General features: G+C 45.2%; 1 protein-coding gene across 6 annotated transcripts in view; it reads left to right on the top strand.

Annotated features, from left to right (window-relative positions):
* The window catches only part of SMG7 (SMG7 nonsense mediated mRNA decay factor), a 468,256-nt gene that overhangs the window by 300,736 nt on the left and 140,031 nt on the right, over positions 1-27,489 (top strand). For all 6 annotated transcript variants that reach the window (XM_069232041.1, XM_069232046.1, XM_069232045.1 and 3 more), the window contains 2 exons: positions 5,953-6,091; positions 17,263-17,654. In XM_069232041.1, coding sequence (XP_069088142.1) covers positions 5,953-6,091; positions 17,263-17,654 — 531 coding nt within the window. The remainder of the gene's footprint in view (positions 1-5,952; positions 6,092-17,262; positions 17,655-27,489) is intronic.

Below are 27,489 nucleotides of genomic sequence, written 5' to 3'. Positions count from 1 at the left end.
TCCTGACTGGCCAGTGACTCCTCCTTGTTGCTTTCTTTGTTCCCTCCAGCCTTGCCGCCAAAAGTGGGGGCCGTGGCCGGAGGGGGCGGGCAACTCCACTAAGCTGGAGTGCCCTGCTGGGCTGTGACAAAGGGGTGAGGCTCACCGCCAGGTGTCACAGCTCCTGCCTGGGGGAGGTGTTAGCATCTCCACCCAGTGCAGGCTTTGTTACTGGCCTCAGAGTGACAAAGGCACTCTCCCCATGGGGCCAGCAACATGTCTCTGGTGTGGCAGGCTGCTGGAACTAGTCAGCCTACACAGACAGTCGGTTAAGTTTCAGGGGGCACCTCTAAGGTGCCCTCTGTGGTGTATTTTACAATAAAATGTACACTGGCATCAGTGTGCATTTATTGTGCTGAGAAGTTTGATACCAAACTTCCCAGTTTTCAGTGTAGCCATTATGGTGCTGTGGAGTTCGTGTAAAACAGACTCCCAGACCATATACTCTTATGGCTACCCTGCACTTACAATGTCTAAGGTTTTGCTTAGACACTGTAGGGGCACAGTGCTCATGCACTGGTACCCTCACCTATGGTATAGTGCACCCTGCCTTAGGGCTGTAAGGCCTGCTAGAGGGGTGTCTTACCTATACTGCATAGGCAGTGAGAGGCTGGCATGGCACCCTGAGGGGAGTGCCATGTCGACTTACTCATTTTGTTCTCACCAGCACACACAGGCTTGTAAGCAGTGTGTCTGTGCTGAGTGAGGGGTCTCTAGGGTGGCATAATACATGCTACAGCCCTTAGAGACCTTCCCTGGCATCAGGGCCCTTGGTACCAGAGGTACCAGTTACAAGGGACTTATCTGGATGCCAGGGTGTGCCAATTGTGGAAACAATGGTACGTTTTAGGTGAAAGAACACTGGTGCTGGGGCCTGGTTAGCAGGGTCCCAGCACACTTCTCAGTCAAGTCAGCATCAGTATCAGGCAAAAAGTGGGGGGTAACTGCAACAGGGAGCCATTTCTTTACAGTGAACATCACTCGCAATTCAAGGTTCTGCCCTTCTTGGTAACCACCGCCCAAGAGTCCTCACCAAATGCATTGCAGAGGTAGTCTCATCTTTGGAGGAGCGATGTCCATGTCTTCCTGTATCTTTACAACTGGCTGATAAAGACTATAAGCTAACAGCAGTGATTGGCTCACATGCAGATCACCTTTGATCTTTTCTATGATCTAGGTTTCACCATAAACATGGGGAGGTCCCACCTCCAACTCCTACAGATACAGCCCTTCCTATTACTAGTCACCGTTAAAGCTTATCCCAGCTCCACACAGGTCCAAGTTTTCTAGAGCCTGCTGCCTCTTTTTTTTTTTTTTTTTTTCTAGCCAGATCGTCAGCTAACAGTTAGAACAGTAATGCCCCTCTGCATGATGCCATCCTACATCGCCATAGTTCCCCATGCCCACTTGCACAAGCGTCTGCTCCAAGAGTGCCTGGTCACAAGCAGAGGATGTATGGGAGGATCTAATGTTGATTTGGGCCAGCACACATCCTGCTCTGCAGTGTTGGAACAATGGAACAACAACAATCTGTTGTGGGGCAGACCTTTTCTAGCTCCAGCCCATCCCCCATGTGACCATCACCATTGACTCCTCTCTCGTGGGCTGGGGCACATCTACAGGACATGAATGTTCAGGGTCTGTGAACACCCTTTCAGCAGACCTTCCACATAAGCCATCTTGAGTTATTGCCAGTTCAATTGGCTCTGAAGGCTTTCTTTTGCCATATACATCACAAAATGTCTTGGTCAAAACAGAAAACATGACTGCCATGTATTACCTGCAAAAACAGACTGGCACACTCTCCATAGCTCTCATCATTTGTCATTGGGTGATCCACCACAAATTGAGTCTGCTTGCAGGGTACCTTCCATGAGCGGACAATGACTTCTCAGACCTGCTCAGCGAGGTGCAGCAACAATTCCAAGTGGGAATTCCTCCCCCAAGTCTTGCTCCTTTACTAGAAAAATTGGGGTTTTCCTGATTTAGATGTTTTAGGAACCGGCAAAGACTCCAAACTCCCAAGCTTCGCCTCCAGGTTTCCATACCGACAGTCCATGGGAAATGCTCTGTGGAAGAACTGGTCAGGGATATTTGCCCACATGTTTCTGCTTCTCCCACTCCTTTCATATGTGATTCGGAAGCTCTGTCCGACCTCTCTCACTCATTTCCTAGTGGCTCTAGGAGGGCCAGGCAGTCGTGGTTCACAGCTCTCCTCGTGTTGTCTGTAGTCCCTCACCAGAAGCTCTCAACAGGCAGGATGTTCTCACTCTACACCTGGGCACAGTCAGGCATCCACATCACAAACAGCAATGCCTGGTGGGCTCACTGCCGAGGTCCTAGAGTGTGGTTATCTCAGTTTGCCTCCTGAATGTATGTCCATCCTCAAGGAGGCTTGCTGTGCCTCTACCAGAGTCTGCAGTTCAGCAAAGTAGAAGATGTTCATCCACTACTGCCTACTTAAATACATTTATCCACTAAAGCCAACCGTGTAAGACATTTTCTTTTACCTGTTGCACTTACAGTGGTGTTCAGGTTGACTTACATATCCATTAGTTTACATTTGGCTGCAATAACGGCAAACCTACAGAACAGGGAACACTCTTCACTATTCAGAGTCCCTGTCATTAGGGCCTTTAGGGAAGGAATTAAGATAATTATCCCTACTAGGACACCCCCAGTCCTGTCATTGAATCTGTTAGACCTGTCAGCCTTAGGGTGGTCTTCCCCCAAACTGTTTGCCTACTTACCTTCAATGTTTGCTAAAATCTGTTTTTGTTGGCCTTGGGAGTAAATGCACTTTACCACTGCTAACCAGTGGCAAAGTGCATGGGCTCACTCCCCTAAACATGGTTCAATTGGCATGTACCCAATTGGCACATAATGAATTTACTCATAAGTTCCTTGTAGAGTGGTATATCATATATACAGGGCCTGTAAATTAAATACTACCACTGGGCCTGCAGCACATATTGTGCCACCAACTTAAGTAGCCCTGTAAAACATGTCCCAGGCCTGAATGCAGAGTTACACTGCTGTGTCATCTTGGCATTTAACCTCCCTAGCCAAGCCTTAAACTCCCCTTTTACTACACGTCACACCTAAGGTAGGCCTTGGGAAGCTCATAGGGTAGGTTGCTGTGTAATTAAAAGGCAGGACATGTACTTTAAAGTTTTATATGTCTTGGTAGTGAAAAACTCCTGAATTAATTTTCCACTACTGTGAGGCCCACCCTTTCAATAGGATAACATTGGGGATTCCCTATTACATTTAGTAAGTTGTAATTCCAAATTGGGAGCAGGTAGGTATGTTTGGTACCTATGAAATGGAAATGATAAACCCTATTAACTGTAAAGTCAGATTTTTCATTACAGTTTTGAAAATACCACTTTTAGAAGTTTGGCATCTTTCTGGCCTTTGTGCCTGTAGCCTGTCTTGGGTGACATGACTGGATGTGGCTTACTGACTTTGTGAATTCCTCCCAGATAGTCACACAGTAGAAGTATTGTGTGCCTCAATAAGACTTCTGCTGGAAGGAGTGGGGGAGGGGCAAGGCTGAACACAGTCACACTTGCACCTGATTAGCCTGTGCTTCCTTCACACAAAGGGCCTAACAACTCCTCACTGTCGCTTCAGCCAGCTTGAAGCCAGGGCAGGGGAGGCAGGAAATTCCATGCACTTCAAAGAACCTTTCCAGAAGATTCTACCACCTAGAAGAATGGCCCTCGACTAAAACAGTAGGACCTTCAGATCTACTCTTCAGTTCACTACTGAATCTGTAGAAGAACTCTGAGAACTGCCTGCTGCTGTTAACCTCTGTGCACTCTGCCAGACTTCTGCTGTACCTGAAAGAACTACTTTGATGTCCGAAGCCTGCCTTGAACTCTGAGACCAGCCCTGCTGTTGAGTCCTTCATCTTCACCTCCACATAGGGCGTACAGAAGTGACTCTAAGGGCTAGTTTGCTGGCCTCCTGTTCAGAGAAGCCAGCTAAAGGTTCCAAGATGGCCAGTTTTCAAAACTAAGTACTTGGTCAAAATGTGGACAAACAAATGCTCCGAGAACCAGGAGGAAACTACTACCAACCTGCTCGCCCGTTCACCCAAGGTGCATCGCCAGTCGGATTGACTTTGTGGCTTCTCCCTCTGCTTTCTTATCCACAGCAGCAAATCAGTTTCCCAAGTCCTTTGCCAAAGCAGTACTTGACCTTGTGGAACTGTCTTCAGCTACAGCCCTCTGTCGTCTTGCTGGAGTTTTTCAACTTCCATTTTGGAGACCAAATCCAAATGTAGAAAACTTCACTGCCTTTCATTCTTGCCCTCTCCAATTTATGTATTGGAAAGAAGCATTTCTAGTGGTGGTCACTTTCCTGAGGAGGGTGAACAAGATCCAAGCTCTCAGGCTGGAAAACCCCCTTTTTAAGTTCATGCAGACAGTGTAATCCTTAGAACTAATCTAGTGTTTCTACCCAAGGTGATCTCTCCTTTCCACCTTAACCAGACCACTGGCTTCCTGTTTTTTTTCGCACACTCACTCAGTTGCAGAAAGGACCCTTCACACTAGATTTAAAGAGGGCCCTCATGTACTACTTTGATAGAATAAAATAATTTTGTAAAATGCACGGTTGTCACCTATCCTAAACCTCACAAAGGCAGTGCCTTTTCAAAAGCAGGTTTGGCTGGCTAATCAAGTGCATTCAAACCTGTTAGCCAAGGCCAAAAGGCAGCTTCCTGCTCCTCCAAATGCTGCGATCTCCCCATAAAAAAAATCATCCTCCATGGCCTTTCTGGGTGATATACCAGTTGCTTATATCTGTTAGGCAGCTCCTAGGTCCATTCAACACATGTTCAGCAAACACTACTGTGTGGATGTCTTGGCACAACAGCATGCGCAAGTGGGCCAAGCTGTAGTATATACACTTTTTCAATCTTCTGCAACATCCTCTAGCTAGCAACTGCTTTGGGGGAGAACTGTTTTACACTCTGTGCAGAGAATGTGTCTATACAGCTACACATGCCACAAATGGAAAATGTTATTCTGTAAGCATCTGTTCGTGGCATGTAGTGCTTGTAGTTTCACATGTGCCCACCCTTGTCCCTGGAAGGCTTTTAGTTGTTCTAGATGCCTTTTTGTTTACTTTCCTTCTTTCCTACCTTTTTTCTTGCAATGTTGTCATTGTGCATCTTCATACTCCCCTCCTCCATCCTCAGCAGCCATGTGTGGAAACAATCTAACAATGCCACCCATGCCCATGTGCATTACCTGTCATAGGAGAAGACACAATACTTCATCACTCGAAAGACTTCTTTGAAGAACAGATTGTATATGTCCGAGCCCAAGACTAGATGGCACGAATATGCAGAGCATCCAAGTCTACAATATTACATGCCGCAAACAGATGCTTACAGGGTAAGTAACATTTGCCTTATTTTCCACATAAAACTTCTCTGTAGTTTTCAATAAAATATTACCATATACAGTAAACTTATGCATACAATGCCGGAAATGTTTCTCCTAGTTTTCAAACCAAAAATATACAACTACTTGGCTGAAGTTGTGACGGAGGAAGAGCAAAGACTAAGGTCCTCATTATACCTGGCCCATTGTAATCCCTATTTTTTTTTCCCCCAGAATGACCATTACTGGGGGCCCTGGTAATAAGTGGGGACAAGCAAGTTGGGGAGGGGGGCTGGGTTTGGGTGTTTTTGGAATATTATGTGAGAATTGGTGTCTACGTGGACGCTGCAAGTTTGCTCCAAGAGTTTCACATAGATTTTGACTATATTCAGCAGCTGAGTTTTGTGAGTGAAATGCCAAAACTCATAATTGTGATGGACCCAGTACCTCCCATTTGTCGGCCCATCAGAAATGATCTTGAAGGTAATTTTTACAGTTTTTCTTTTTCTTCATGCAGGTTAAGTCCCAGAGTGAACTAAGAAAGACGCCAGTCTCTGAGGTCAGAAAAACTACTGTAACACCGACTCCAGTTAGCACTTCACAGTTCATCCCCATTCATCATCCAGGAGCCTTCCCTCCTCTTCCCAGCCGACCAGGTAGATACATCATGTAATTTCTATTACTTGTTGTGTTTAGTCCTTCTACTGCAATCTGCTTAACCTTAAATCATGGTGAATTTTGACATTTGTAGTAAGATTACACTTATTGCTTGTTTGTATAATGTGAAAGAGAAAAGTCATTTGTTTTAGTTAATGTTTGGCAACCACATTGTTGAATTCCGGATTTGCATGAGAAACTGATCATTCTTGCAAGTGTCTTCTGTCTTTTTCCAGACTACTGATTGAATGACGAGGGTCAGCACAGTTGTTAAATACAGTAGGCCTAACGCTGTTTCCCATGACAATAGTGGATCGATTCATGCATGCCTTAGTTGAACAATGACAAGCTCTGTGGCATTCTGTTGTGTTAAGTCTTCTGTTTTAGCCTTACCTCTGTTTGTTAGACTACAACCATACACCTTCAGTTATCACTCATTGTCTGAATTTATTAATCTGTGGAGTCACTGGGAAATATTAAAATAAAAAAAATTAAATAACTTGCATACGGTGACTTTGCTATGCTCCAAGTCCCATGACAGAGTCCATTTAGCTCATTCTTTTGTTAAGAGTTATCTATTGATTATGGTTCACATCAGTTGGATTTTGTTATGTTTTTTAAAATTAATTTTCTGTCAATGAAATCCCCTCAACTCGCCGCTCTCCTTTCCCATTTTTTCTGGATCTAAGGCTCAGCCATTTGGATAATTTGTTGTTGATTCTGAAGGCAGTTCTGAAAACTTGTATAGAGCAGTGGTACAAGCAAGAAGCCTGCATTTTCGGACAAAATCCTCTGAAATGTTACAGAAAATAATTCTTTAGCAGTAGCTACTGCCCTGTTTAATAAACTTTCACGTAGATCCTTTCTGCTAGACTGGCCTGTGGTAAAAGGGAAATGTCCTAATGAATCCTCAGGTGATATCTTTGCTCGACAGTAGTTGCAACTGGGATAATCTTTTCATCTCTCCTTATAGCCCACTCTGACAAAGTTGTTCCATGGGTGGTTGCCAGGTAGACATTTGTATGTCTCTCTTGTGCCTCTGCCAATCTCTCAATTGGGCATTTGCTCCCTCCCAAACATCCTTTTGGGTAGAAAAAGTAAGGAGTTATTTTTTATTTTTTCAAGAATATTAGAAATGCTGTTCACAGGGAGAAATTAAAGGCCAAAACACAGTTATAAAGACCATTAGGTTTTGAGGACTTTTGATCAAAATTCAATACACCAGTGTTTGTTTTAGGCTTGAGGGCAGTAAAAACTCAAGTTTGCATCCAGGCTGTCCTTACATGAACCTGTGATCAGGACTTCATTTTCAGCATTACTTACATGCTTTCTCTTGAAGGCGTCTGACTGGGTTTTGTGAGCCTGAGACTATCGCTTTTTGTCATGGAATATGGACTTTATATTTTGGATCTTCTAAACACGGAAAATGACAGTGTCTTGTCTTTCAATCCTGAGTCGGCACTCGTGGTAATAGTTATTTTTGTTGTGCCTTAGAGAGGTAAGCTGACCTCCATCTTTAAGGTATTCACAGAAGAGAGAGGGTTTAAAGTTATTGCTGTAAAAGTTATTTGGTATTATTGGGATCTAGAAAAATACATAAGAATAGTCTTTCTTTTCCATTGGAGAAATAGACTGCCATTATATTCTGCAGTGATGAAATGTCATGTACAGTGCATTTGAAAAAATTTTCATCATTCCAGTGAATGATTTTAAAGTGTCTTTTTGGGGAATGACCTTTCAAAACTGTCTCCTCTGTTTTGGCTATCCTTGTTCTTATCCAGACAGCATAGTACGAAACGGTAGTAACTTGACATTTAATGTTGCGGTACTATCAGGCTATCTTAACTGAGATTAGCTTCTTGTTTGAAACTTCTGGGGCTGCAGAGCCACGTCAAATGGTTTGTCTGGATCCAAACAAAATACCTTGCATTCAGTCTGTTACTTGTTACAGAGATGTCGCCATGAATCTTCTTAGATGTCTGGTGTTCCCAGTTATTTTTTTTAATGTTGCGTGCAAACCCCTAAAAGTGTCAGGAGAGTCGCAACTTTGCACATGCTTTTATGCCAGCTGCGGTCCCCAATTCAATTTTCCCAGCATTTATGCCCTTAGAACAGGTAGTCCAGGCCATTATAATGGAATTTTTTTTGCTTCTGTTCTGATTTTGGTTTTCCAATAATCACACACGTTTGGAGTACAGGGGCGCTCATTAACTGCTTTGTGTTGTCTTAGAGATATTCTTTCCCAGAAGCTCCTTTCATCTCGTAGCTTAGGCCTAATTAACACATACTAATACTGGTTGACCATTGGCATAAAAATAGTAAAATGGGATGAAACATAAGACAGATTGAGGAGATGTATTACAGCTGCTCATGTACACTTGGGTGTTTTTCATGCAACCTTTGTCTACCATTTAAAATGTCACTCACAGGTTAGCCCTTAAATAGTCTATATGAATGGATAGGTTTTTCTTTCTTTTTTTTAATAACACAACATATACATCCCAGGCAACCCCAAATGTATCGAGCAACCCAGTTGTCTCTTGCCTAATACAACTGTATGGCAAACGAAGAAAAGTGATAGAATCCAACTATTTTATTAACAACTCATGACAAATATAATCGGTCATCAGCATTATTCTAAACTTCAGCGGGTCCAGTTTGAAGTGAAGATGAAAGTTTCAGAGGGATGCTGAAAGGGCATGGATCTACCCACCAGTAAATGTACGTTCGGTGGCATGTGTAGCTGCAGATACACATGCTGTGCATAGTCCGCCGTCTGGTGTTGGGTCGGAGTGTTAAAAGCTGTTTTTCTTCGAAGAAGTCTTTTCGAGTCACGAGACCGAGGGACTCCTCCCACTTCGGTTCCATTGCGCATGGGCGTCGACTCCATCTTAGATTGGTTTTTTTCCGCCATCGGGTTCGGACGTGTTCCTTTTCGCTCCGTGTTTCGGGTCGGAAAGTTAGAATCAACGGAAAATTCGTCGGTATTGTTTCGTTCGGTATCGGGATAGTTAGGGCAAATCGACACCGAGCCTTAAAGAGCTCCGGTAACCCTTCGGGGTATTTTCGATCCCCCGTCGGGGCCTGGTCGGCCCGACCGCGTGCAACATCGAGACTGATGGAACGGACCCCGTTCCGATTCTGTCCTAAATGCCACAGTAAATATCCTTATACAGACCAACATTTGGTCTGTAACTTGTGCCTGTCCCCCGAGCACAAGGAAGAGTCGTGTGAGGCCTGTCGCGCGTTTCGGTCGAGAAAAATGCTCAGGGACCGAAAAGCCAGGAGGTTGCAGATGGCTTCCACGCCGACAGGACAACAAGGGTTCGAGGAGGAGGAGGAGGAGGAAGAAGAAACTTTCTCCATCCGCGAATCGGATTCTGAAGAATTCGACGTCAACAAGCAACCAACCGTGAGTAAGACGTCGAAAGAAAGATCACACGAACAAACAGACAAAGCCCAGGGGACGCCACTGCCAACAGGCCATGGCATAACCCATAAAGTAGGTGACCGTCCATCGGCACCGAAAAAGGGCGAGCTGGTGCCGAAGTCGTCCGACTCAGGTCGAGACACAGGCACGCAACACTCTCGGGACCGAGAGAGTGGTGCAGAAAAGGCTCGACACAGAGACAGCGGCACCGAAGCTACTCGACACAGAGACAGCGGCACCGAAGCTGCTCGGCACAGAGATTGCGGCACCGAAGATGGTCGGCAGCGAGAGGCCAAGACACCGAAAAAGAGAAAGATCTCGTCGGAGCCAAAAACAACTAAAGACACGGTTTTGGTGCCAAAGCACCCGGCAACCGAACCAAAAACCAGTTCCTACTCAGAGGAACAATCACTGTCCTTCCAACTAAGACACAGATTTGAGGAGGAATTACAAACTACAGAGGTAGATCACACGCAAAAGCGGATCTTTATCCAAAGGGGTACAGGGAAAATCAGCACTCTTCCCCCAATCAGAAGGAAAAGGAAACTTGACTTCCCGCAACAAGACAAGCCACCACAAGCAAAGGTGGTAAAGAGCGTAACTCCACCACCCTCTCCACCACAGTCAACGCATGTATCACCGGCACAGACTCCACCACAATCACCAGCTCATACCACCATGAGCCAGGATGATCAGGAAGCATGGGACCTCTATGATGCTCCAGTATCGGACAATAGTCCAGAGTCGTACCCAACTAAACCCTCACCACCTGAGGACAGTACAGCATATGCACAGTTGGTAGCTAGGGCAGCCGAATTTCATAATGTATCTCTACATTCGGAGCCTATTGAGGATGACTTCCTCTTTAACACCCTGTCCTCCACCCACAGCCATTATCAAAGCCTTCCCATGCTCCCGGGAATGCTAAGGCACGCTAAACAGATTTTCAAGGAGCCTGTTAAAAGCAGAGCAATAACTCCAAGGGTGGAGAAAAAATACAAGGCACCGCCCACAGACCCTGCTTTTATTACATCACAACTGACACCAGATTCAGTAGTCGTAGGAGCAGCTCGTAAAAGATCCAACTCACATACATCAGGCGACGCATCACCTCCGGACAAGGAGAGCCGCAAGTTTGATGCAGCTGGGAAAAGGGTTGCAGCACAAGCTGCAAATCAGTGGCGCATCGCCAACTCGCAAGCACTCCTAGCGCGATACGACAGGGCCCATTGGGGCGAGATGCAGCATCTCATCGAGCACCTCCCCAAAGAATTCCAGAAACGAGCTAAACAAGTGGTTGAAGAGGGGCAAAATATCTCCAACAACCAAATACGTTCTTCTATGGATGCAGCAGATACAGCTGCAAGAACAATAAATACTGCTGTGACAATAAGGAGGCACGCATGGCTGCGCACATCTGGCTTCAAACCTGAGATACAACAGGCAGTGCTCAATATGCCGTTCAATGAACAGCAATTGTTTGGCCCAGAAGTTGACACTGCAATTGAAAAATTAAAGATGGACACTGACACAGCCAAAGCCATGGGCGCACTCTATTCCCCGCAGGGCAGAGGCACATTTCGCAAAACAACTTTCAGAGGAGGCTTTCGAGGTCAAGCCACAGAAGCCAGCACCTCACAAACAAGACCACCTACCTACCAGGGACAATATCAAAGGGGTGGTTTTCGAGGCCAATACAGAGGGGGCCAATTCCCAAGAAACCGGGGAAAGTTTCAAGGTCCCAAAACCCCTCAAAATAAACAGTGACTCACAGGTCACACAACCCCTTCCCACAACACCAGTAGGGGGGAAGACTAAGCCAGTTCCACAAATCATGGGAGGAAATAACAACAGACACTTGGGTCTAAGCAATTATCCAACATGGTTATTGCATAGAATTTCTCCAACTCCCTCCAAACGTCCCACCGAAAACACACAATATGTCAAAACAGCATATAGACCTTCTAGGACTAGAAGTTCAAGCATTACTGCAAAAAGACGCAATAGAATTAGTACCAAAAACACAAAAGAACACAGGAGTTTACTCACTGTACTTTCTAATACCGAAAAAGGACAAAAGTCTGAGACCAATATTAGATCTCAGAACACTAAACACCTACATCAAATCAGACCACTTTCACATGGTCACGTTACAAGACGTAATACCACTACTGAAACAGCAAGACTACATGACAACGTTAGATCTAAAAGACGCGTATTTCCATATACCGATACATCCCTCGCACAGGAAATACCTAAGGTTCGTATTCAAAGGAATACATTACCAATTCAAAGTGTTGCCATTCGGAATAACAACAGCACCAAGAGTCTTTACAAAATGTCTAGCAGTAGTAGATGCACATATCAGGAGGCATCAAATACACGTGTTCCCGTACCTAGACGATTGGTTAATCAAAAACAACTCGCTAACAAAGTGTTCACACCACACAGATTATGTTATACAAACCCTTTACAAACTGGGTTTCTCCATCAACTATGCAAAGTCACACCTTTTGCCATGTCAAACACAGCAATACTTAGGAGCGACAATCAACACAACAAAAGGGATAGCCACTCCAAGTCCACAAAGGGTTCAAAATTTTCACAAGGTGATACAAGCTATGTATCCAACACAAAAGATACACGCAAAGATGGTATTAAAACTCCTAGGCATGATTTCCTCATGCATAGCCATTGTCCCAAACGCAAGATTGCACATGCGGCCCTTACAACAGTGCCTAGCATCACAATGGTCACATGCACAGGGTCAACTTCTAGATCTGGTGTTGATAGACTGCCAAACATACATCTCGCTTCTATGGTGGAACAGTACAAATTTAAACAAAGGGCGGCCTTTCCAAGACCCAGTGCCACAATACGTGATAACAACAGATGCTTCCATGACAGGGTGGGGAGCACACCTCAATCAACACAGCATCTAAGGACAATGGGACGTACATCAAAGAAAGTTTCATATAAATCACCTAGAATTGTTAGCAGTATTTCTAGCGTTGAAAGCATTCCAACCAATGATAACCCACAAATACATTCTTGTCAAAACAGACAACATGACGACAATGTATTATTTAAACAAACAGGGGGGAACACACTCGACACAGTTGTGTCTCCTAACACAAAAAATATGTCATTGGGCAATTCACAACCACATTCGCATAATAGCACAGTTTATTCCAGGGATCCAGAATCAGCTAGCAGACAATCTCTCTCGGGATCACCAACAGGTCCACGAATGGGAAATTCACCCCCAAATCCTGAACACTTACTTCCAAATTTGGGGAACACCTCAAATAGATCTATTTGCAACAAAAGAAAACGCAAAATGCCAAAACTTCGCATCCAGGTACCCACACCGGCAATCTCAAGGCAATGCTCTATGGATGAATTGGTCAGGGATATTTGCGTACGCTTTTCCCCCTCTCCCTCTCCTTCCATATCTAGTAAACAGATTGAGTCAAAACAAACTCAAACTCATACTAATAGCACCAACATGGGCAAGACAACCTTGGTATACCACACTACTAGACCTGTCAGTAGTACCTCATGTCAAACTACCCAACAGGCCAGATCTGTTAACACAACACAAACAACAGATCAGGCATCCAAACCCAGCATCGCTGAATCTAGCAATTTGGCTCCTGAAATCCTAGAATTTGGACACTTGAACCTCACACAAGAGTGTATGGAGGTCATAAAACAAGCTAGAAGACCATCCACTAGACACTGCTATGCAAGTAAATGGAAAAGATTTGTTTGTTACTGCCATAATAATCAAGTCCAACCATTGCATGCATTTCCAAAAGATGTAGTAGGATATTTACTACATTTACAAAAATCAAATCTAGCTTTCTCTTCCATAAAAATACATCTCGCAGCAATATCTGCTTACCTGCAGATTACTCATTCAACTTCCCTATTTAGAATACCTGTCATTAAAGTGTTTATGGAGGGCCTAAAGAGAATTATACCACCAAGGACACCACCTGTTCCTTCATGGAACATCAACATTGTCTTAACAAGGCTCATGGGTCCACCTTTCGAACCCATGCATTCTTGTGAAATGCAATACTTAACGTGGAAAGTTGCATTTCTCATTACCATCACATCTCTAAGAAGAGTAAGTGAAATACAGGCGTTTACCATGCAAGAACCATTTATTCAAATACACAAAAATAAGGTCGTTCTAAGAACAAATCCAAAATTCTTACCAAAGGTTATCTCACCGTTCCACTTAAACCAAACAGTGGAATTACCAGTGTTCTTCCCACAGCCAGATTCAATAGCTGAAAGAGCACTACATACATTAGACATCAAGAGAGCGCTAATGTACTACATTGACAGGACAAAAGAAATTAGGAAGACAAAACAACTATTTATTGCTTTCCAAAAACCTCATACAGGAAATCCAATTTCAAAACAAGGTATCGCCAGATGGATAGTAAAGTGCATCCAAACCTGCTATCTTAAAGCAAAGAGAGAACTGCCTATTACACCAAAGGCACACTCAACCAGAAAGAAAGGTGCTACTATGGCCTTTCTAGGAAATATTCCAATGACCGAAATATGTAAGGCAGCAACATGGTCTACGCCTCATACATTTACTAAACACTACTGTGTAGATGTGTTATCTGCACAACAGGCCACAGTAGGTCAAGCCGTACTAAGAACTTTATTTCAAACTACTTCCACTCCTACAGGCTGAACCACCGCTTTTGGGGAGATAACTGCTTACTAGTCTATGCACAGCATGTGTATCTGCAGCTACACATGCCACCGAACGGAAAATGTCACTTACCCAGTGTACATCTGTTCGTGGCATTAGTCGCTGCAGATTCACATGCGCCCACCCTCCTCCCCGGGAGCCTGTAGCCGTTTAGAAGTAGATCTTGAACATTTGTAAATATATTACATTAAACCTTCATCTTGTACATACATATTTATTCCATTGCATGGGCACTATTATTAGCATACACAATTCCTACCTCGCCCTCTGCGGGGAAAACAATCTAAGATGGAGTCGACGCCCATGCGCAATGGAACCGAAGTGGGAGGAGTCCCTCGGTCTCGTGACTCGAAAAGACTTCTTCAAAGAAAAACAACTTGTAACACTCCGACCCAACACCAGACGGCGGACTATGCACAGCATGTGAATCTGCAGCGACTAATGCCACGAACAGATGTACGCTGGGTAAGTGACATTTTCCTTTTGACTCAGCCAGACAGTTTTGGGAGGCGGATGATTGTCACCTGATCCTATGTTATGTCTGGATTGGTCTAGTAGGTTTACAGAGGTACCAAGCCATGGAAAGTATGGTGGGTCAGGTGTAGGAGCTTGAAGTCAGTGTTTGGTTATCAGCCACCTTATTAGGTCTGTGGCCTGTGCAATGTCCTAATATGTTATAAAGATAATAAGGCAGTTAGCCTAGTTTTAGGCTCACTGCATGTTGTTCAGAGTTCAGGCACAGAAACCAGTACAGTTATTTATATCACTAATTTTGCATGAACACTACTACTATGTGGAGGGGCGCAGGTGGTAAAAGACCAACTGTGTGGCTGCAATTACTCATTACGTGAAGGATAGATCTGCATCAAAGATTTACTGCCATGTTGCGGAATTGTTTCTTTGGTGTCCGAGATATGCCCTTTTGGGTTAACTGTGTAAGGGAAGGAGCCTATATTTACTTGCATGCCATCCATCTCGGAAGAGATCAGGCAAAGATGATTTGTTATTCAATATGGTGAAGGCCTTGTGAAACTGTTCAGTGGGTATAACTGAAGCACATTTATTCATCTATAATTTTTTTGCTCATTATCGCCACCAATTGTTTTGTGCTTGTGTTACGCGGTTGATCACTGTTTGTCTGTCGTGCTATATGTTCTCTAGGAATTTCTATAGCCCGACGCCCAGGACATATTGTTTGGGGTCAAGGACAACACTTTTCAAGTTTATTTTGTCCTTGTGGCAAGTAGGCCTCCTGCAGCACAAACCCTTTAACTGCCAAATTACGGTATTACATTACAGAGCAGGGAGAGTTGCGGTAATATTTGTGTCCATAAATGCTGTTTGAACCTGTATTTGTAGTTCATTAATGCAAAGCCTTTATTATTTAGGGTGAGTGTTCTAAATACATTGCAATCTAGACTGCACTGCTGTCAGTCTTTCCAGTAAAACAAAAAGTGTACACGTTTGCAGAATGTAAAAATATCAGGCTTTGTATCATGCTCCCAGAATGCTTTATGATAAATGCAAATATTTGCAAAGTCCTGAAAGCAAGATTTGTTTTTTTTGCTTTCAAAATAAAATGTTGACAACAAAAATTTTGCTAGCGGAAACAAGTTCTTCTAAATTACTGGGAAATTATAGGTACCATTTGTTTCCAAAAAATCATAATTGGAAGCCAGTGTCACCAGTTTCATGATTTGACATGGCTTTTGTAAAACTTTGTTGTTCGACCTGCTGGGCCCTCACCAGTGTAACCAATATTAGCAAAAAGCAAAAAATATATTTTGGTTGCAATAAGCACACATTGCCACAGTAGTTTCTAGCACTGAACAAAACTTTGTGTGCTGATATGCTCCTTGTGAAAGAGCAGATTGCGATCATTGCAATGTAACATGGATTAGTGTGAAACTTAAGGGTATCCAGGCACTGAGCAGGCGCAGGTTCTGCAAGTAGAATCAGTCCCTGTGAAGCCAGCCGATAATGGATGGATAAAGAGAGAAATAGAATTTTATTAAAACAAAAGGTGTTGGTTAATGCCAGACCCCATCAGAAGCCCAATTCCTAAAGAAAATCACAAAAGTGCACCCGTGTGATATGTCTTTGCATTAGTGCAGATTTGCGTATTTCATGAATTAACTTGAATTCACATAAGTAGACAAGGACATCATACGCCTAGAAAATATTTAGCTGTATATTTAGCACGAGCAAATATGCAGGTGTAGGTTTGCTCAAGCTAAAAGCTGTTGAACAGTTTAAAGTTCACTTTCCCTTTAACCACTTTTTTTCCCCACCCTAGAAGATTTACTTCTGAGCCTTGTTTGGAGTAAATTTCCAACCTTTCTCAGTATAGAAAATGACTTGGGAAAACCAGATGAAAGCCCTAAAAACATGCAAGTTAGTAGATTTGCAGAGACTCAAAAGGGCATTCCAACCCTTGAACTATTGCTTACTGCTACCTCCAGTCCCAGTATGTAGATCTTTAGAAAGGTGGCAAAATAAGGAAATTGCTAGTAATCAAGCCCTACTATAATATTATCCCAGGCATAATCAGAGAGACTATTATCAGAACCCTTATATAATAAGATGAATGCCTTAACTTCTCACCGCACTATATGGCACCAAAGGGACAAGTAGATTTTTTTACAGGACAAGTAAATTTATGAAGTGACCTGTCCCTGATAGGCCATGCCATGAATTCACCATAGTGACCAACATAACCATCAGATCTCTGGATACAGGCCATTCAAACTTTACAGGTGGCAGTAATGGAAGGTTGTCTGTCCGGCCAAAACCAACTCTTTTTAGTTTTTCTGATAACTTCTCCAGAAAGTCTCACTTCATCAACATTCCAATTTCTTCAGAGGTTGTGTGAACTCCCACCATGGTAAATTTTGCTTTCTAGAATTTCCCTTGTACAATCTCTTTTCAATTGGTTGTCTTTTTTTTCCTTAGTGAATTAACACAAGAAAACAACTAATTGTTTTATTTTTGTTTGTCAGGTTTTCCACCCCCTGCATATGTCATTCCTCCACCTGTTGCATTCTCCATGAATTCCAGCTATAACTTCCCTGCAGGAGTCTCCGTCCCTGGTTCCTACATGCAGCCTTCACCTCACTCTCCAGTAGGGAGCCAAGGGCAAGGTGGGAAACCATCCCACATTCCCTACAGCCAGCAAAGGCCCTCTGGACCTGGAGTGATGAATCAAGGACCTCAGCCCTCACAGCAGCCCCCTACAGTTTCACCAGCTCAGCAGAACGCACAGGTTTCAAACCAGCTGAAGCTCCAAGCTCTGGCACAGCAGCAGCAGCAACAGCAGCAGCAGCAACAATCCCCCACCAAGCAGGGGCAGTCTCTGGGGAAGAGTCCACCACACCACACCACTCTTCAGCAGGTATGTTAACTCTGCTAGAACTTAAATAAAAAAAAAAAAATCTTTATGCTTTCTTCTATGACAATCCCTTCTGCTTTTATGGTAAGCTAGATAAGCAGCTTAAGGAAAACAGCCTCTACACCCGTTTCTCTAACAATACCAAACAGGCCATCTGTTTAAGCCAAAGCTGTTTTTGAAGGAGGCCTAGTGTTACACTACACTTTAAAAAAAAAAATTGGATCCAATTTAGGTGTTTTGCAAATTGTACACAATTGTCACAATTCAGTGTACGTATCAAATTCTAGATAATTTATTTTCGAGAGCATAAAAGGAAATATTAATGGCAAGAATATATACCAGAAGTATGTAAACATGCCGGAAAATTAAGAAGTAACATAAATACCAATAGATGACAAAAAAAGTTTGTTTGAAGCTGATGCAGGGGTTTATTGAAAGGCCTAAATGGAGTAGTGTTTGAGGGGTGCAATGTCTATTTAGTCTACTCCTGGGAGTTGAATCTTCTAACCTATAGCTAAATTAAGCCACAGGTGAATCAAGCTATTGAAGCACAAGCTGCATCAACCTTTTCTCGTTAATTTCAGTGACAACCATTTTCAGCTTATTCAGAGTGATTACAATCTACATATAGAGCACATTGTAGGAGGCTGGACTGGCTTGTAGTGAGTACCAAGGGGTACTTGCACCTTGCACCAGGCCCAGTTATCCCTTATTAGTGTATAGGGTGTCTAGCAGCTTAGGCTGATAGATAATGGTAGCTTAGCAGAGCAGCTTAGGCTGAACTAGGAGACGTGTGAAGCTACTACAGTACCACTTAGTGTCATATGCACAATATCATAAGAAAACACAATACACAGTTATACTAAAAATAAAGGTACTTTATTTTTATGACAATATGCCAAAGTATCTTAGAGTGTACCCTCAGTGAGAGGATAGGAAATATACACAAGATATATATACACACAATAGCAAAAATATGCATTATAGTCTTAGGAAACAGTGCAAACAATGTATAGTTACAATAGGATGCAATGGGGAAACATAGGGATAGGGGCAACACAAACCATATACTCCAAAAGTGGAATGCGAACCACGAATGGACCCCAAACCTATGTGACCTTGTAGAGGGTCGCTGGGACTATTAGAAAATAGTGAGAGTTAGAAAAGTAACCCTCCCCAAGACCCTGAAAAGTGAGTGCAAAGTGCACTAAAGTTCCCCTAAGGACAAAATAGTCGTGTTCGAGGAATAATGCAGGAAAGACACAAACCAGCAATGCAACAACTGTGGATTTCCAATCTAGGGTACCTGTGGAACAAGGGGACCAAGTCCAAAAGTCACAAGCAAGTCGGAGATGGGCAGATGCCCAGGAAATGCCAGCTGCGGGTGCAAAGAAGCTTCGACTGGACAGAAGAAGCTGAGGTTTCTGCAGGAACGAAAAGGGCTAGAGACTTCCCCTTTGGTGGACGGGTCCCTCTCGCCTTGGAGAGTCGTGCAGAAGTGTTTTCCCGCCGGAAGGACGCCAACAAGCCTTGCTACACGCAAATCGTGCGTTTGGCGTTTTTGGACGCTGCTGGGGCCCAGGAGGGACCAGGAGGTCGCAAATTGGACCTGCAGAGAGAGGGGACGTCGAGCAAGACAAAGAGCCCTCACTGAAGCAGGTAGCACCCGGAGAAGTGCCAGAAACAGGCACTACGAGGATGCGTGAAACGGTGCTCGCCGAAGTTGCACAAAGGAGTCCCACGTCGCCGGAGACCAACTTAGAAAGTCGTGCAATGCAGGTTAGAGTGCCGTGGACCCAGGCTTGGCTGTGCACGAAGGATTTCCGCCGGAAGTGCACAGGGTGCACAGGGGCCGGAGTAGCTTGCAAAGTCGCGGTTCCCAGCAATGCAGCCCAGCGAGGTGAGGCAAGGACTTACCTCCACCAAACTTGGGCTGAAGAGTCACTGGACTGTGGGGGTCACTCGGACAGCGTCGCTGGATTCGAGGGACCTCGCTCGTCGTGCTGAGAGGAGACCCAAGGGACCGGTAATGCAGCTTTTTGGTGCCTGCGGTTGCAGGGGGAAGATTCCGTCGACCCACGGGAGATTTCTTCGGAGCTTCTGGTGCAGAGAGGAGGCAGACTACCCCCACAGCATGCACAAGCAGGAAAACAGTCGAGAAGGCGGCAGGATCAGCGTTACAGAGTTGCAGTAGTCGTCTTTGCTACTATGTTGCAGGTTTGCAGGCTTCCAGCGCGGTCAGCGGTCGATTCCTTGTCAGAAGGTGAAGAGGGAGATGCAGAGGAACTCGGCTGAGCTCATGCATTCGTTATCTAAAGTTTCCCCAGAGACAGAGACCCTAAATAGCCAGAAAAGAGGGTTTGGCTACCTAGGAGAGAGGAAAGGCTACTAACACCTGAAGGAGCCTATCAGCAGGAGTCTCTGACGTCACCTGGTGGCACTGGCCACTCAGAGCAGTCCAGTGTGCCAGCAGCACCTCTGTTTCCAAGATGGCAGAGGTCTGGAGCACACTGGAGGAGCTCTGGACACCTCCCAGGGGAGGTGCAGGTCAGGGGAGTGGTCACTCCCCTTTCCTTTGTCCAGTTTCGCGCCAGAGCAGGGGCTAAGGGGTCCCTGAACCGGTGTAGACTGGCTTATGCAGAATTGGGCACCTCTGTGCCCAACAAAGCATTTCCAGAGGCTGGGGGAGGCTACTCCTCCCCTGCCTTCACACCATTTTCCAAAGGGAGAGGGTGTCACACCCTCTCTCAGAGGAAGTTCTTTGTTCTGCCATCCTGGGCCAGGCCTGGCTGGACCCCAGGAGGGCAGATGCCTGTCTGAGGGGTTGGCAGCTGCAGCAGCTGCAGTGACACCCCAGGAAGGGCAGTTTGGCAGTACCAGGGTCTGTGCTACAGACCACTGGGATCATGGGATTGTGCCAACTATGCTAGGATGGCATAGAGGGGGCAATTCCATGATCATAGACATGTTACATGGCCATATTCGGAGTTACCATTGTGAAGCTACATATAGGTAGTGACCTATATGTAGTGCACGCGTGTAATGGTGTCCCCGCACTCACAAAGTTCAGTGAATTGGCTCTGAACAATGTGGGGGCACCTTGGCTAGTGCCAGGGTGCCCTCACACTAAGTAACTTTGCACCTAACCTTTACCAGGTAAAGGTTAGACATATAGGTGACTTATAAGTTACTTAAGTGCAGTGTAAAATGGCTGTGAAATAACGTGGACGTTATTTCACTCAGGCTGCAGTGGCAGGCCTGTGTAAGAATTGTCAGAGCTCCCTATGGGTGGCAAAAGAAATGCTGCAGCCCATAGGGATCTCCTGGAACCCCAATACCCTGGGTACCTCAGTACCATATACTAGGGAATTATAAGGGTGTTCCAGTAAGCCAATGTAAATTGGTAAAAATGGTCACTAGCCTGTCAGTGACAATTTGGAAGTAATGAGAGAGCATAACCACTGAGGTTCTGGTTAGCAGAGCCTCAGTGAGACAGTTAGGCACCACACAGGGAACATATACATGCACACCTATGAGCACTGGGGCCCTGTGTGACAGGGTCCCAGTGACACATACATATAGGCCACAAACCTATGAGCACTGGGGTCCTGACCAGCAGGATCCCAGTGACACATAACAACCATACTGAAAACATAGTGTTTTCACTATGAGCACTGAGGCCTGGCTATCAGGATCCCAGTGAGACAGTGAAAACAGTGACAAACATCCTGACATACACTCACAAACAGGCCAAAAGTGGGGGTAACAAGGCTAGAAAGAGGCTACCTTCTCACACACATGCAGTGCTTTTAAGAAATATTCAAGGACCTTAGTTGTTGATAATAAATGATTCTCTTCCTAAATATACAAGAGCATCATATTTTGGCAATTTGAACAGTCAGTTGGACTATTGAAGGAGTTAGATAGTATCCACATTTTGCATGCTTGTCATTTCCTTCTGTGCAGTGAAACGAAGTAGATAGGTTTGACTTACTTAAATGTCTAGAATTGAAGTGTGGTGTCCCATTGCCAGAATGTTGTTGGCTTCAAACTGTTTAGCCTGATTACTGTCTTGGGGCTATCTGTCAGTAGCAAGAACGAGCAGTAAAGACTTACTAATGGAGGTGGGTGGTTAGAAAGCCGGATTTAGTGTGATATAATAAGTAAAACCTATTTGCATCAATGTCCAATGAGTACTTACCTTTAGAAATTGAAAAACTGTTTAACAGGAAGGTGAATAGTTAGTTTAAAATGAAGATGCATACATGCAATGAGGGTAGTGCTAGCACTCTATGGGCCTGAAATGTGACCCCAAACATTATTATTGCTTCTTATTGCTATTTGTCAGACTTGTTAATATTGGCTCAGAGGCCAGTGTTAACTTATGGTGCTTGGTTCAGACTGACTCTGTATTTATGGTATCTACTTCTCATTGGCAATTCACCTCTTACAAAGAAACCTGAGAGGTGGGGATGAAATACAGATGTGGGGATTGGTCTTTGTTACCTCTGTAATACAAAAGGAGTGGATTCAATGGTGTCATTCCTTAAAAATAAAATTAAAAAAACATAATTCAGATCATGAGTAAGACGCTCACTTACCAAACAGCAGTGAGTTTCTGGTGGTGCTTACCTGATAACCTAAAGTCTAGTCACTGACACCTTGCTAGAAACACAGCCAATGGTCATTTGGTGCTTGCACGCCACGTTTGGACCTGTGCTTTACTAAGAGATTGTTGGTGATTGTAGCATCCTCTCTATTGGGATCTCTGCGAATCAACCATTCATGTTAAAAGTTTTCAGAGGTGCTTGATGCCACAGGAGTCAGAGGTGGAATTTTACCATTCCCAGCATATATTATCTTTATAGGATCAGTGAGCAGCTTGCAGTTTAATTTGTCTCTGTCAAGCAACCTCAGTAGCTAAAATGATGATTCAAACAGTTCTGAACAGAGGACAGTCTCTGCAACCAGTGAAGGTAGACCGCACACTTTAAGGTACGAGGACAGACTGCTTCAGTTTCCTCAGGTGGTGTTGTAACATAGGAAACCTGCAAGCATGGATCGAGGCCCATGCAGGCCCACCTTTGTGTCAGTGACAAGTGATTTAGCACCTCCAATGTCTGATGCCTATCTTGCTTTTTCGTGGTCAACTGGACTCTGATGCAGAATTCCTGTAGTTTGATGCCCAGGGCATATTGTTTTCATGTTTATTTTGTCCTTGGGACAAGTAGGCCCAACCCCATGCAGCATAAACCCTTTGGCTGACAGTTTACAGTACTACATTATGGAGCAGGTAAGAGAATTGCCTGCATTTGGGGTAATATTTATCTCCATATGCTAATGCTGGTCGAGCTTGTATCTATGCTTCATTAATGCAAAGCCTTTATTAGTAGGGTGAGCACTCTAAATACATGTTGTGAGCACGAAATGCAGTACTGACAGTGGTTCCCATAACAAAAATGCATGTTTGCGAAACTTAACGATATGGGGCTAAATGTAATGTTCTCAGAACGCTCTGATTCGATGCGGATATTTGCAGAAGATTGACGATTCTTTCCTTTCAAAATAAAATATTCACAAAAAAATGCAACTAAGAAAATAAACTTTTTGCTAAACTACTGTGAAATTTAGGTCCGATTTCTTTGAAGCATCATTCAGTAAAATGTTTTGATGCATGCTAGTCTTTACAAAAAATATTAATAACGAAAAATCAGTGAAACCAGTTTCAGCGTGGTTATGAGAAACCCGAAAATAAACAAGCACTGACAAAGCCAATTGGTCCAACATTGGTGGTCAGTCTTTTGGTTTTGTCAGTGTGTGGCTTATTTTGACATGGCTTTTGGAAAACTTTATTGTTGTGGGTGCTCTCAGACCCTGACCATTGTAACAAACTTTGGCAAAAAGCAAGCATATTTTTTTATCTAAAAAGCAAACATTGCCTCTGTAGTTTGCGGCACCGAACAAAACTACTTTGTGTCCAATATGCTCTTTGTGAAAGAGCAGATTGCTATTGCTCACAGTGAGGCCAGCCAATAGATGGACAGAGAGAAAGATAGAATGTTTTTATGAAACTAAAAGGGTTTGGTTAACACCAGACCTAATTAGAGGACCAATTGTTAAAGAAAGTCACAAACGTGCACCCATGGCATATATCTATGCATTAGTGCAGGTTTATATATTTCATAATTCGCACAAATTTACAGAAGTAGACCAGGAAATCGTACTCCTAGAAATTATTTGTGAACTGCATTTTAGCAGGAGCAAATATGCATGTGTAGATTTGTTCATGCAAAAATATGTTGAGGGATTACAAGTTCACTTTCCCTCTAACCACTTTTTCCCCAACCCTGGAAGACGTTTTAATTCTGCCCTTGTCGGGAGTAAATTTCCAACCTCTCCAAGTATGGGAAAAGAACATGCAAGTTCATAGGTTTGCACAGGCTCGAAAGGGCATTCCAACCCTGGAACCTTTGCTTACTGCTGCCTCCAGCTCCAGTGTGTAAAGCTACAGAAAGGTGGCGAAAAAAGGCAATTGCTAGTATTCAAGCTCTACCATAGTATTAGTCCTGGAATAATCAGAGAGGCTGTTATCAGAGCTCTCATATAATGTGATTGCTGCATAATGTGTTGCCGCTCTACATGGCACTGTTAGTAGATTATTTTATTTTTTACAGGACAAGTAGATTCATGAAGTAACATGTTCTGTGGACAAGTAGATATTTTATTAAATTCCACACCCGTGGACTATTGCAGTCTGTCGAACTGTCCAGGCATGTCTTGTTCATTGGTCCTTGTGGCGATCGTCCCAGAAATCTGTTAACATTCCCAGCAGTTGCAGTCCAGCTCATCAGCCAACAGGCAGTTAAATAGTCCTTCTCTCTGTAGGCCATAACTGCAAGGCCACTCAAGGCTTTTCAGATTTTAGCCCGGTTTGGATGGAGGACGGCAATGTAGCAGATCTTTTAACTGTTGCCTTTTTCCATATAATGTTGTGCAGACCTCATCGATACCAAGAGGAACGCTCTGCTGAAGAGCGTTAAACCTTACCAGCCCTTGAGCCCTACTAAATCCAAGGGTGGCAAACACCCTCAATTGCACCAGAAGTCGGTGGTGAAGAGGCTACAGAATCAACTTGCTGCCAGGCAGAAGCATCTTTTCATCTAATCCATCACTGGGAAGATCTCGGCAAAATCACCTCGGCTAAAGCCCTCCAAGATACTCCCTCGCAGGAGGAGGCTTTCTATCAAAGAAAAACCCTCCTTGGAGGCCCCTGCAGAGCCGGAGAGGGGGGGGGGGAGAGGGGGGGGAGAGGGATATATATATATATATATTTCTGATGGATACAACTACCTGTGGATTCCTCACCTCATGAATACTCCCATGGCGCCAGCATTCGACGGAAATCTTCTTACTAGTCTCTGCACGTCGACGAGGACGTCACTGTCTCGCACGCGACGCCGTCTGACGTCATACAGGCAATAAGAGGTCCTCGACGACGTGCGGACGTCAGTTCCCTTTTTTCCGTGCATTCGAAACGGTTATCTTCGAGGGAGCAACTGTTACTCTTGCGGTTACAGTGTATATCTTGCTGCGTACTCTTTCTCTGTGGAAATAATGTCGCAGAGAAAGTCTGGATTTAAGCCTTGTCGTGAGTGTGGAGGCAAGATGTCGGTGACGGATCCTCATTCCGATTGCCTTTGGTGTTTGAGCTCCGACCACGACGTCTCGACTTGTGATTCGTGTCAGCACATGAATCCGAAGGCCATTAAAGAACGCGAGGCGAAGCTGTTTATGGCCAAGTCAAAGGAGAAGCATCACAAGAAAAAGTCTTCTCCAAGACATCGGCGTCATCGAGACTCCCGGCGCCGTAGAGAATCTCGGCGTCATTCAAGGGAGGCTCGTTCCAGGTCTCCGGATCGGCGCCGGAGGACATGGGAGGTCAGCCCCACGGTGACGCCGCATCCTTCGACGCCGTTGCTCTCTCCGACGTCTCCAACTTCGCCTGGACAGGCGTCGGTGATTGAGGTATTGGAGCCTCAGGTGTTTTCTCCGGCGCAGACGCCGAGGCCGGCGTCGGGGTCGCCTCCGAGTCAGGCACCCCAGTATCCGGCTTTTCCCACCCCTGGAGCCGATAGTTCCGCATTCTTGAATGCGATGTATGCCATCTTCCAACAGATGGCTCCAGGGGGTGCTCCGGCTGGGCCTTTGGCCTTTTCTTTGGGTGATCCTGCGCCTCTTCGGCCGGCACCCTTTATGCCCTTTCTCCCGTTTGGGAACGTGGGCTCGGCGCCAGTGTCGGCGCCGGTGGCCGCTCCGATGGCTTCGGAGGGATTGGCCCCAGGGATTTCCATCCCGTCGACGTCGAGATTTCGGCCTGTGACTCCGGTGGGTCCATCCGTTTCATCTGCTCTTCAGTCGGCGCCGAAGTTACCTGTGGTGCCGGATGCGGCGTCGGTGGCTTCGGAAGATCGGCGCCGATCTCCGACTTCGGCGGAAGTGTTGTCGACTCCGCGGATTGAGCAACGACTGCATTCAAGGAGGCGTGCTCTCCGGGTACTAGAGGAGCAGGAGTACCAACGAGCCCTAGAGGAAGGAGAGCTAGAGGACTCGGGTGATGGGCTGCGTGGACTGGAGTCGGCCAGTGGGCTGGACACTTCCCCTGAGTGGGACCTTTCGTCCCCGGGGGAATATACCGAGGAAGCTGCTTCCTTTCATACAGTGGTACGGAAGGCAGCTAGTTTTTTGGACCTGCCTTTGCCGGTGGTGGAGGCGAAACAAAACCTTTTGACAGAGGTGTTGCATCCGGCCTCAGCCGCGGCGGAGCCTCTATTACCTTTTAATGACGCTCTGCTGGATCCGGTTTTAGAGGTGTGGAAGAAGCCGGCATCTTCCCCAGCAGTTCACAGAGCCGTGGCCAGGAGGTATCGGACGGCTCCAACTGATCCTGGTTTCCTATCTAGGCACCCTACGCCGGAGAGCTTGGTTGTGCAGGCCTCCTGTTCGTCCAAATCAGCGCCTGGTTCTTTCCCGACGGTGCCTGGGGACAGAGACTCAAAAAAGCTAGAGGCGCAGTCGAAGAAGATTTTTTCGTCCTGCAGTCTGGCGTTAAAAGCCACTAATGCGACCTGTATCCTGGGGAGGTATATTCATGCTCTGATGGATGACATCTCCTCTTCGTTTACAGAGCTTCCCCAGGGTCTTTTGGATCTTGTCTCTGATGCCCAGGCTGCTGCGACCCAAATTATCCAGACGGGACTGGATACCACCGACTCGGTAGCCAGAGCAATGGGCACAACTGTGGTGGAAAGGAGACAGGCCTGGCTACGTAACTCGGGCTTTTCGGCAGATGTACAGTCCACATTGTTGGATCTCCCGTTTGATGGGGACAAACTGTTTGGGGCTAAGGCTGATTCGGCCTTGGAACGTTTTAAGGAGAGCAGGGCCACGGCTAAGTCGTTGGGACTCCAAGCTCCTTCTTCCACGGCCTCTTCCAGATTCTTCAGGAGGTTTCGTGGATTTGGGCGTGGCTCTTCCTCCTCTTCCTTTCGGGGAAGATATCAGCAACCTGCCTCTTCCCATCCCTATAGATCTTTTAGGGGGAGGAGTAGGGTCCGCACCAGGGGAGCCTCTCAGCAGCACTCTGCCTCTTCCTCATCCTCTGGCGGGGTGCAGCAGGGGAAGCAGCCTTAGGCTTCCACCATTTCCCACTCACTCCTCTCCTGTAGGGGGAAGATTACAGCATTTTCTCACCAAATGGGAGACTGTTACGTCGGACACTTGGGTTCTCAGTGTTGTGGGAAAAGGCTACACCCTTCCCTTTCGGGAGTTTCCGCCCCTC

Source organism: Pleurodeles waltl, chromosome 4_2 (assembly GCF_031143425.1).
Source record: "Pleurodeles waltl isolate 20211129_DDA chromosome 4_2, aPleWal1.hap1.20221129, whole genome shotgun sequence".
NCBI lineage: Eukaryota > Metazoa > Chordata > Amphibia > Caudata > Salamandridae > Pleurodeles > Pleurodeles waltl.
Note: the sequence above shows the minus strand (reverse complement) of the source record. Positions and strands in the feature narration are given on the sequence as shown.